This window comes from Misgurnus anguillicaudatus, unplaced genomic scaffold (genome assembly GCF_027580225.2).
Source record: "Misgurnus anguillicaudatus unplaced genomic scaffold, ASM2758022v2 HiC_scaffold_26, whole genome shotgun sequence".
In the NCBI taxonomy this organism is placed as follows: Eukaryota; Metazoa; Chordata; class Actinopteri; order Cypriniformes; family Cobitidae; genus Misgurnus; species Misgurnus anguillicaudatus.
The window spans coordinates 4,070,055-4,082,937 of NW_027395276.1; the positions used below are offsets into that span (position 1 = coordinate 4,070,055).

The 12,883-nt window shown below is 35.5% G+C and overlaps 1 protein-coding gene across 1 annotated transcript; it reads left to right on the plus strand.

Moving 5' to 3' along the window:
- Nucleotides 1-2,805: 2,805 nt before the first annotated feature.
- Nucleotides 2,806-12,883, plus strand: LOC141362386 (phospholipid hydroperoxide glutathione peroxidase-like). Its single transcript, XM_073864383.1, has 7 exons — nucleotides 2,806-2,963; nucleotides 6,528-6,622; nucleotides 8,236-8,380; nucleotides 9,916-10,067; nucleotides 10,158-10,182; nucleotides 11,657-11,716; nucleotides 12,555-12,883. The coding sequence occupies exons 1-7, from the start codon at nucleotides 2,898-2,900 to the stop codon at nucleotides 12,585-12,587; spliced, it is 576 nt and encodes a 191-aa protein (XP_073720484.1). The 5' UTR covers nucleotides 2,806-2,897; the 3' UTR covers nucleotides 12,588-12,883.

The following is a 12,883-nucleotide window of genomic DNA, read 5'->3' on the forward strand; positions in this document are numbered from 1 at the left end:
AACAGTCGATTTATTGTCCATATTGTATGTGTTACCTGTTTAGCAGAGGGTGTCATGCCTGTTTGGACTACAATAATGGCCTGGGTGATGTTCTCCTCCTGCATTCGTTGACAATACATCTTTATGGTTTTGAAGCCCACTTTGACTTCCTCTTCACATTCACAAAAACACTTAAGCACATCCAAACACATCCTTCTGTTCAAACATAACATTATATATAATCTAGAAAGCAACTTTTGCAAAATTTCAGGAATTTTCAAGGCTGGAAACTTCCCATGGGAGTTTTTTTTTTAATGAGTTGCCTATAACAGCTAGGGAACATAAATGTAGGTGTGTTTGTGTGTTACTCAATGAAAGAATCAATTAAAATTGTACTTACAATTAAATTAGTCAAGAGGTAATTAAAAAAAATTGTATTCCCTTGCATGCAGGTCTGCTTATGACCAAACAAAATGTTTATTTATGTCTGTATATGATAAAAATGTATGGGTATTTCTCCAAATTGGGTTACTGCAATTTTGAAAATTAAAATTCCAAATTTGACGAATTGGTATACATCAATTTATCAGTCAGGAGCGACGTAATGAGCTTGGTTGAGACCATAAGATAAGGGAATTTATGATTTGTTTGCCATTTTCTTAACTATGTCAAGTAAATATGTCTTTACCATCACATCATCCAATATATGTAAAAAATAAAACTTAAATGATAAATCAGTGCTTTTTAAAACATTTTGTGGTTTCACATGGAATCTAATTTATCTTGAACCTAATGAGATTTTTACTTGCAAGATGAATTATAGTCATTTACGTATCTACATTTCTAATTCATCAATCCACCCTGGCTTGGAATATAAGCTTATTTTAAGTGAATGCCATATATCAAAACTTTTTAATACAGTGATCATTTAGACTGTCCAACATTGTCAGAATTGAAATGTATAATTGAAGGATGCTTTTGTAATTTATACATAATTTATTGGCAAAAATTATGTATGGTGCTGGTAATGACTGTGCTGGTAATGACATTTTTGTCAAAAAACTAGCCCTACTAGCTAAGATGATGACTAAGCAAGTTTTTTACATGTAATGTACACCATTTTAACTATTAAAGTGATAAAAATATTTCAAAAATGTTTAAAAATACAGAAATACAACACATATGGTAATGACACATAAGTGTACATGCACAACACAAAGAATAAAGAGTAGATTTACTTACTTTTCTGGACATCAAGGCATCAGGCTTGCAGCTTGAAATCCATGTGCTCCACTATGTCATTAGGTTACCATGGCTACCAAATAAACTTTTGATGAAAAACATTGGGAAAGGCCCTTTAATGCAGAGCGTGTTGGTAATGACAGGTAGAAATTAAGCAAAATAAAGTACAAAATGCATATATATGCTTAATATGTGCATGTAGTTTATTAGTTCAAGTAACATTTAATTCATATGCATATATTTTTATTAATTTGAAATTGTGATAAATAATGTTTGAGATATGGCACGACATGTGAAAACTCTGGTGAAGGACAACACCAAAACACAGATATTGTACCACAAAACACTAATAAAATGGGATAAAATTATTAGTAAGAGCAGCAATAAAAAAGTCTAGGTGTGTTTTTGTTTATACTATTTAATGGTGCTCAAATTTATTAGATTTAATTAGTTTTTACACCCTGTGGACATAAATAGGCCTGAATTCTGGGAAATACCCATATACATTTCCCTAAATTTCCATATATTTCCCATAAATTCTTGTTAAGTTGTCAATTTGAAATATTTCCAAAATTCCCTTTGCATGGTGAGGTGAGAATTCCTGTCAGAAAGTCACGTCCATAATATCAAATGCTGCTCGCGTTGTCTGTGTATAAATGAAAGACAGCTGGGTTTCCATCCAAACGTGAATCTTTTAAAAAATCCTCAAAAAAATAAAAACAACGAAATGCGAATTAGGTGCGTTTCCATCGAGTTGTTTTGAACGAGTGACGGTGGTATTGGTAACCTAGTAACCAATAGTAAACAAAATGATGTAGGCCTACGCTTGGAAAATGTAGACAGGACTGCATGTAGTCACAATGGTGCAATTTATTAATGTATTTGCCGTGCAGCTTGTAATTGACAAACGGAATGCTGTACAGAAGAAGAAATGCAGACTTTATGAAGGCACGAGCAGCGAGGACGACGACGACGTCGAGCCCCATATATGGTAACGGCAACTTCAGCGGAAACAGCTAGAAGGTCAGTCCCGTGGTTTTAATGTTCACTACGTCAGAAATTCGGCAAATGCTGTCCCATCTCGCAAGAATCAAAAACCACACCAAGAGATTTTCAATCGAAATTTGTCGTTTCCAGCACTTGTTTTCGATGCGATACTAAATGCGCATAAAATCATGGTGATGGAAACATGGCACATGTCACATCTCACCTGGCAGTGAAATCTGTGCGTCTGGGTCTTCATTCACTGGGCTTATCTCCAAACTGACTTTTAAACTGAGATAAATACAAATATGGAATTTTTTTAATACAATACAGGGTGAATTTAGGTTCTTCGCGATACTTTCTCCACGTTATTTTAATGTGAAAAAGAAAGTGCGTCTTTTTGCATTTGTTTGAACATTAGGCTTGTTCGACTTCCTGCGGCGTTGCGCAGACCTATCGATATATGACATAAAGTATCGTGAGAGCAATTCAGAGGCCTACGGAGCGATCTACTTTCGAAACGCTCTCGCGGTAGTTTAGTGTCATACACTGAGCAATTTTGCCCAGCACAAGTCGTTTACCTCGTGATTCGTATATTTCGGTTGCATCAGCGCGGTGCCTGATTGGTTAACACTGACAGAAGAGGCGTGTCATTGGTTCGGTGGGCGGGTCTACTTCACTGCAGCAGTAGTATGTGGTTATTACAGAGAGCGCTGCTGATCGGTGTGCTGGGGAACAGGAGCTTTGCTAGAGCCATGGTAAGACATTATTACCTCGTCACCTGCTATTTTACACCTTTATGTGAGTTTTTAGAGATTTTAGGGTGGTTTCATAGTTAGTTTAAACAGCTGACGCTTACGTAAGTGTAAATAAATAGGTCAATGGCTGACGAGATTGTTTATGAGCACATGTGTCTCAGTTAATGCATTCCGATAGAACAACATTAGCTTGTTAGCTTTAACAGTATCATATTTTTTCAGTAGGAGTTAAAGTTAAACGTTTACGAAACGACTCGGTCAAGCTCGTTAGCTGACGCTAGTTATTTTAGGCCTGGTTTGTCGTTTGGATTTTGCCGTTGTAACGTGCAGATGAATTAATAATCATAAATGTATGAGCTTAATATTTATTGTTTATAATAAATCTTAAAATGAATTAGTCAGAAATGCGTCACATCTTCGTTTCTAATGAAGATTGTATGTCAGTTGTGGTGCAGGTGCTTCGCGAGTATCTGAGAATGTTACGTGTTAAATTAAAAAGATACGTAACTAAACAGGTTAAAATAAAATCAGTTTAAATTTGAAGATTGAGGAAAAGTTTGTGAATGGGTTAAATTGCACAATGCGTCTCCACACCTCGCGTCTGTAGCAAAAGGAGGGCTTGTGTCGTGATAGCCAATTGAAATTGATAATTTTCATTCATTATTAATGAACCTATTACCATCCCTATTATGTGTTTTATTCGGATGGTATTTGGTTATTTAAGTTCTAACCAAAGCTGTCCAATCATACTGAATGTAATGTGTGATGATGTAATGTGCTGTTAAAGCTTATCATGTATTTATGATCTGTAGTTAAATACTGTTGGGCAATCTTCCCATCTCTTTGATAAAGCCAATACGGAAGGGACTTAAACGACAATTCATCGACTGGCCGCAAAAGGCTGTCTCAAAAAGGTTAATTCCCATAGACTGCATGTTAAAATGCCCAAATCTACAGCAGAAAATAATGTGTCTAGCCTGGTACAAAACGTTTTTTTGGTCTATATAGCTAGACCAAAACTCATCCGTTTAATAATTAAGCCTTAAAGTTCTGCATAATTAAGGGCGTGGCCTTTTGAGTGACGGGTGAACTGTCACCTAGAATCGAGCTAGGCGGGTGTGGTTTCAGCAACCAGACACTTCAGCTTTACCCACGTCCCCCTCTTTACCCATTTTTGATTAACCCCAAGTGATGTGCAGTGACCCGTGGCCAAGATGGTGATGACAGGCACCGCCTAATATTGGCTTTAAAAAAACTCTTCACAAACCTATGGGTGACGTCACAGACACTACATCCATATTTTTTACAATCTATGTTAAAGATGCAATTTGTATTATCTGCGCCGCTAGATGGCGCCAGATCAAATCAATAACAATGACGTTGTTTAATGACCCTCTGAATTATGGGATTTGTAGTCTTTAACTCAACCGCTGATGGCCATCAATCAGACACGAACGAGAAATCATGTTGACGGATAAGGTATTCAAGTTTTATAAATGTTGCGTTTGATGACATTGTTTATTTCATTATGTAAGTTTAAATGTGATGTTCAAAACGAAATTGTTAGTCATAAATGTTACAGTATTAGTCCAAATTTGATGGTTAACACAGCACAGAATTAAGTTTTCAATTTACAATCTACAATGATTTTTTACATGTATTGACAGTACAAATCTTATTGTGAAGTGTCTTAAAATGACCATTTATATTGCTGTACAATACCTTTGATGTGCATATCGTCCGCGGGAAGATGCGCTGATTACAATCTACATACTAATGTTGTGATCAATATAATAGCATACGTTTTTTGAAGGGTTACGAATCAAAACAACTCGCCCATTGCGTAAAACACAATCAGGATAAGAATCTTGGTCTAGTTAAATGTTGTTGCGAAGCTCTCTCTATCCAGCAACACCAAATTGATCCTCATTCTTTCTCTCGTTTTGTTCCAAACTCTTCTTGGGTCGTTTGGTTGGCCCGTACGCTTACGGGAGCTGTCTTTGCCGACAGACGGTAAAGAGTAATCCATACTTCCATAAGCAAGCACGTAGCCCGACAGGCACTATCGCATAGTTCCGCATTTGTCCACGACACTGGCTGCGTCCGAAAACTGAAGGCAGTGACTTGTTGCCTCGCTGCCTCATGAGGACATGACTTCGGAGGCATGTAGGCAGCTCAGAGAAAGGCTTTCACGCACTTCAAAGGCAGCGTGTTTGAAATATAAACAGAGAGCGCCTTTGTGATAACTAATCACATATTTGAAAACTACAATACTAATTTCTTGCTAGAAATGCAATTAAAATGTGTAAAAAGTGAAAATATACCTTTATTTACACAACATTTCTGCTCCAGTCACTTCCTTGGCCACCATTTTATTTTTTCGTACTCGACCAGTGTTGTCATGTGGGTTACGTCAGTAAAGGCGGTGACAAAGGGTCACATGGATATTAACGTCATTGACAGGAGACTGCACTGCCCCGTGTCAATGTTTTGAATGGAAATTTTCTCACGATTTACAAGTAGTAGAAAACATTACAGATAAGTAATCAGCTGGACAAAATAAATAACACTGTCCTAGTGGTTTTTGGACATTTTACTGCAAATATCTTTCAAATTGCACCTTTAAGTACATGCTGTTAATATTGCCCTGAATATCACATGCAAAATAATAACATGCCATGGAAACTCAAACATTATAATGATTAATTAAATTCTGCCGCTAAATATTAAATCTCTCCATGAATAGTTGGAACATATTAAACATATGCCTGAATAAGTTAAATACAGTAAATATAGTGTTAAAACCTGTTTGTATATCGATTTATAAATACTTTAAGCTTAGCTAGCATTGCTCCACAAATATGACTTTATGCGTCTCACCTGCGCTCCATGAGCTAACGTCCTTACTTTTTGACAGCTATTATTGTTTTATGTGACGACGTTGACCTGTAAATGCAGATACGATGGCTGGATTGCGTTTACATTACACTGAGATCCGATCACAAAGCTTCCTCGACTACCTCTTCATCAGGACACACAGATCAGATAACATTCCGGTCACAGACGCGTTTACACTTGTCTTTTCAATGTGTATGTGGACAACATCCGGATACAGGTCGCATGTTAATGCCAAGTGTAAACGCAGCCTATATATATTATGCAAATGCAAACTTTTATTTTGTATGTGATTAATCGTGATTATCGTTTGACAGCCCTCTATGTGAGAACACATGATAGAATTACCGATATAAACACGGATGATGTCAGAACGCGCTCACAACTTCGGGCCAATCATAACGTGCAATTCTGTTTACAGAAGTTTCTTCAAGAGTTGTTTGAAATTGTTTACGGTTTAGAGGAAACTTCCTCTTTCTGACAGAGTTGATGGGTATTTTGATACTGATGTGTGAATGATATCTGGTTAAAAGATGTAACTGCTGCGTGTGTGAATAACACATTTTTGTATTCACTGGTAAAGTCGTTCTGGTAAATTTATGGTAATTACTGTGTAAAAGAGGCTGCTGTGGAATCAGACATGACCTTTCACCTTTCTTTCTATTGCAGTGTGCACAGGCCCACGACTGGCAGTCGGCAAAGTCTATATACGAGTTCACAGCCAAAGACATTGATGGAAATGAAGTGTCTCTAGAGAAATACAGGTGTGTGTGTGTCTGATATGATGTGCACATTTCAATTCAATTTTTTTCAATTTAATTTTTATTTATATAGCGATTTTCACAAGTGTTAATTGTTTCAAAGCAGCTTTACATTAATAGATGTAGAAAAAGCATAGAAAAGTGATAATTAGTAATAATGTAACGTATACAGTAAAGTAGTAGGTTAAGCCAAAGATGGCGGACTCTCCAGGGGATGAGAAAAACCCTCCTGGCTAGTCCAGGGGGAGAACTCCTAGGAGGAGAAAAACCCCTGAGAGAGATACATATATATTTTTATATATAAAAATATTATATATACCCGTTCACACTTACCCATTTATATACTATCGAGGTATGTTAATACTATCAAGGTATGTGAACGGGTAAGCGAATTAAACTGGTTCCGCCAGTGGTCATTGGACAGGCATCTGCTGGGCATCACGTTGAAGGTTGGTCCGTAGATCAGTGGTGTGTGACCTTCACAGCAGCAGGAACTGGGTCTGTTTGTCTCATTGTCCTTGGGGTCGGGGATTAATCCAGGACTAGGCCTTAGTTATATTAGGACATAATATAGTTTTTACAAACAAACCTTACAAAAAAACATTCTGTTGTTCGTCTTGAGACAAAACAATGGCAACTAATATAAATGAAAAGATATGTCAGTGCAAGATGTTTTTAAATTAGGACAGCTCAAACATGCATTTTAGTAAAAATAAAAATAAGTCACTAGAGGAATTTTATGTTCTTGTAAACACTGTTAAATGTCTTGGTTGCATATACGAATGATGATAATATGGCACACAAGAACTATAGAATAAGTGGTGAGGGCATTTAATATTGATTACTAAACAGCTCAATTAAAGTTACTGCCTTTAAAATTCCTTGGTGTTTCGAAAGGAGGTCAAGAGAGGTTTGTTTGTCATTTGCATAGCTTCGTGTTTTACACACGCACTCGCGTATGTGTGTTTGTTCATCTTGATGCACTGCTCCTCCCAAATCTCTGCCTACGGTTTTAGCATAGGCAAAAATGCTCTCTTTTCCCTTTTTTTTGTTGATCAAAGCATAACACACGTTCTGCATTCTTGTTTATCATCTTATTTTTAGTCATAGACTAAGCAGAATCTATGTCTAGTATAGTGTCTAAACTGATTACAATCTACTTACTAATGTTGTGATCAATATAATAGCATACGTTTTTTGAAGGGTTACGAATCAAAACAACTCGCCCATTGCATAAAACACAATCGGGATGAGAATCTTGGTCTAGTTAAATGTTGTCGCGAAGCTCTCTCTATCCAGCAACACCAAATTGATCCTCATTCTTTCTCTCGTTTTGTTCCAAACTCTTCTTGGGTCGTTTGGTTGGCCCGTACGCTTACGGGAGCTGTCTTTGCCGACAGACGGTAAAGAGTAATCCATACTTCCATAAGCAAGCGCGTAGCCCGACAGGCGCTATCGCATAGTTCCACATTTGTCCACGACACTGGCTGCGTCCGAAAACTCAAGGCAGTGACTTTTCAGTGCAGTGCATTCTTGTTTATCATCTTATTTTTAAGCAGAATCTTTGTCTAGTATAGTGTCTAAACTAGTTTGTTTGTTTTTTTGTTTGTTTTCAGAGGTTATGTGTGTATTATCACTAATGTCGCCTCTAAATGAGGCAAGACCCCAGTAAACTACACTCAGTTTGCGGAAATGCACGTCACGTACGCTGAGAAGGGTTTACGAATTCTGGGTTTTCCCTGCAACCAGTTTGGAAAGCAGGTATGTACAAGTCAAAACTATTTCTCGCACCACACACTATTGCAAGGGTCTCTACCACAATATATACAACAACCGGGAGGGCTACTTTTTTATATAGTGTACGCAAAATGTTTTGTTTTACTTATGTTTTATCATTGTTTGAAATGTTAACCTTTATAAATGAAAGCCAAGCTAATATAAAATATGTAATAAATAAATATTAAAATTGAGGCTATTAATAGAATGTGCTTTGGCAGGCAACTCACAGACTCCATGTTAAAGACCACTACTTTACTGTCATATGGTAGGAAGTTTGCATAGTATGCAATGCAGAAGTGGTCTGTGTAGCATGCTGATTGATTGATTAAATGTCAACTAAAAATATTAAGTGCAACTATTGAGAATAGACATTGAGATAATTCATAAGTATCTTAAGTGTTAGTAGGTCACAGAAGACTGAGTAATTGGATTAGATTGATGGGTCAACTTCAATACTTGAACATTTCTACCTTGCAGTTTAATATTACATGGTTTACTACATTTTATTTTGTTCTTTATATATTAGACTGTTGATGTAGTATTTATCTTGTGGAAAGATGGAATTGAGTAACATTTTATAATGCACAAATTGAGGCTGACATGTCTGCAATTTTATTGTACTTACACAGTGACAAAGTTGTAAAAGAATCATTTTATACATTATTAATGTATTATTAATGATATAATATATTATATTAATTGAATTGAATAAATATACTTCAAAGGGATAGTTCACATTTTTTTCATTTCTGTCATTTATTCACCCTCATATTGTTTCAAACTTGTATAAATTTCCTTGTTCTGTTGATCACACAAAGATATTTTGAAAAATCTTCACAACAAAACTGATCTGGGGCACCATTTACTTCTATCAGAGGTGTATAATACTTAAGTATTTTAGTTACATTTTCCAAGCATCTGTGCTGTGTTTGTCTTGGGAAAAAATTTACTTTTCTTTACTAAAAAAATATTCACTACATTCTAAAGCATAAAATCATACTGTGTATTCATTATATATTGCATATTAAAATTGATTTAATACCTAATTACATAAAAATTGTGTACTTTTACTTTCTTGAGTAAAAGTACGAAAAAATTTTTTACTTAAGTAAAAGTAAAAAACTTGAAATTATGAAATGTAGTGGAGTAAAAATTATGATAATATGTTTTGGAATGTTTGTTTTCCAAAGAAAAACACTAATAAAATACGAATAATTGAAAGTTTACTTTTATGTATAAAGTAAAAATACTTAAGTACTATAAGACTCTGACTTCTATAGTATTGCTTTGGAATTCAATGGTGCCCCAGATCTGCTTGGTTACAAACAGGTTTCAACAAGTTAGGAACAACTTGGAATATGTAAATGATGACAAAATATTCAGTTTTCGTTGAAATGTGTCTAACCCTTTTTAGCACTAGATGTCATGGGTTGTTGTTGTGCAGTTTCTAAGCTGTTGTGAGTGGGTTACTGGGTCATAAGTCGTGAAACTAAACACTTGTTTGATGTGTTTTACAGGAACCTGGAACAGAGGAAGAAATCAAAGCGTTTGCTAAAGGCTACAATGCAGAGTTTGATCTTTTCAGTAAGATCGATGTGAATGGAGATGGAGCTCATCCTCTATGGAAATGGATGAAGGAACAGCCTAAAGGGAGAGGCACTCTGGGAAAGTGAGTTGATCCATACATGAGCTATATTTAACTGTTATTCTGTAATACTTTCATAGCTCTGTCTCATCAATACTGAATTTTTTTTTATAGCAACATAAAGTGGAATTTCACTAAGGTAACTTGTGTTTTAATTCTTTATGAACAAATATGGGGGTGTTATATTAGGAAATATAACTAGTTAACTAGTTTGAACAAACAGGCTTTACTAAAAACATTACTTGTGTGCATTTTGAGGCAAAACGAAGTAGTGCTGCCTCACGATTGGGTGATTTTCACGAAAACTTGGTTTTAAAAATGTCAAACATGAAAATGTAAAAGTTGCTTAAATTTACTTTTTTCCCACCAGACATTGAAAAACAAAGTCTGGAGTAAATGGGAACATTAATTTAAAAACTTTTACTTATCATTTAACACTTTTTTGTAACATAATTTAAAAAATTAGTCCTAAAAATCTCATTACCGCAACAGTCAGAAAACATCAACACTGACATATTTTCAAAATGACATGACAAACCTGAAAGAACATAATTTGGAGATTCTGCACATGCATTTAAAATCAAAGTATTATGCTTCTATTAATTAAATTAACATTTAATAAGCATCTGTTGCGGTAATGATAATCAAAATGTCGTGTAAGCATTCTGACAAGACAATATTTTAAATTAACTGTAAAAAAATGATCTTACCTGGTAGCCATCTTGAAGTAACTGGTCCATGTGCTTGGTCACTCAAAATCAAACTTTATTAAAATTCTGTATGTGTGCTTAAACTGTTCTCAAAAAGTGTTGCGGAGGATGAGAACATCAGGCATGGACACATCATTTTCCTAATTTTTCTTCATTATTATTATACATGAATATTCAGTAAATATTTTTTCTGTCATCTAAAGTAGTCTAGCAAAACATCCATTTATTTTTTTTCTTAATATTTTTGTGTTCATTTGATTAAATTACAACATAACGCATGTTCAAACACAGCCGGACACATTGCGGTAATGAGAATTTCAGCAGAAAATTAGATAAAATTTACAATTACAAATTCTTATGTTGAAATCACACATTTTGCAAGGTAGAACACAGTATTGTGTTAATTCTGATGCTTTTTAATGTTACTATATTACACATTTTAAAGCTAAAATCATTAGTGCCGTGGTGTTTCAATGGTTTCGTGAGAATCACCCGATTAGTCGCGACTAATTGTTTGCAGAATAAAAGTTTTTGTTTACAATATCAATATAATATTGTATATCGTATATACGCATACAAATGTTTATTTATTGTGTGTGTGTGTGTGTGTGTGTGTGTGTGTGTGTATTTATACATAATTATTATACACAGTACACACACATATATTATATAAACAAAAACTTTTATTCTGCAAACGATTAGTCGTAACTAATCATGAGGCAGCCCTTAAATGAAGGGCACTGATGTATTTTAAGATATGTCAGTGCAAGTTGTTTTCAGTTTGGACTGCTCTTACATTTATTTTAGTCTAGGACTAATCTAATCCCTGTCTGGGAAACCGACCCATAGACATTTAAGCCGTAGTCTCTGCTGTTGTTAATAAAGTTGTTGTTTTTATTGTAGTTCCTCATTGACAAAGAAGGTCAGGTTGTGAAGAGATACGGGCCAATGGATGATCCAAGTGTAAGTTAATAAGGGTTTACTGTCATATTTTGCAATCACATTTCAATCTATAATGACAAACTATATATCAATGGAAAGGTCTAAGAATGTAGTTCTTATATTCCAAAACGTTTTAGCAGTAATAATAATGCAGTGACAGTAATTAATTAATTTGTGAGAAGTATGCAGCAATCTTTTGACATCTAGTGGCCGTTGTTGGTAAAACCACTAAAAGTGTAATGCTGCGTTCACACCAGCCACGGTAGAGGCTTCAAGCGTGAGTTATTTTTTTATGTTAAGTCAATGTGAAGATGTCTAATGGAGGTCTCGCGGCGCGAATAAGGCGTTTAGATGGCGTGGTAGACGTGATTCCACATTATTTGTACGTCTAGTTCACACGAATAGCGTGAATGGAGCGTTGCTGCAGCAAAAGAAAATGAAAAATTTGAACTTTGGTGGAAAATGCGTCGCGTTAACCAATCAGGAGCTTGCTCTAGTAGTGACGTGATTACAGGAAGTGAGCAGAGTCGCAGAAGCCCCTCACATGACACGAATATCCGCGTGAATGTCTCGGATGACTGGAATTTCACGTGTGAAAGAAGCGAGTAAACTAAAAATGTTCAAGTGGCAAACTAGATGCGGTAGATGCGAATTTGACCCCCCAAACGTGGCTGGTGTGAACCCATGGTAACACAAACCTCATTTTATGTACAAAAATATTACTTTATTTTTAGTTATTACAGTATATGTAAACTGCTATATTTAATATTTGAATTATATGAAATTGAAGGTGTACATCACCTGTTCCTATAACTTGTGCACTATACTTGATATTAAAATCGCTTTTTTGTCTCAACAGGTTGTTGAAAAGGATCTCCCCAAGTACCTGTAACCTCTTAAGTCCAATTCATTTAATGCCTCATGTGTTTGTGATCACTCTTTCCTCTCTGGTTTGACATGAGTGGACATTAGCAGGGTCACACCCAGATCTGTGACGGCCGTTTCTGAAGCCTTTCTACAGGTGGGGGCGGCCTGATGAACCCTGACGTGCAAATTTTCTGGGAAAACCCTTTAATGTCCAGATGTCTCATCAAGAGAAGAGCCTGTTATACATGTGTATACTGACAATGATACAGAAAACATTTTCTAATAGATGGTAATAATAATAATAAACAACTGAAATCAGAA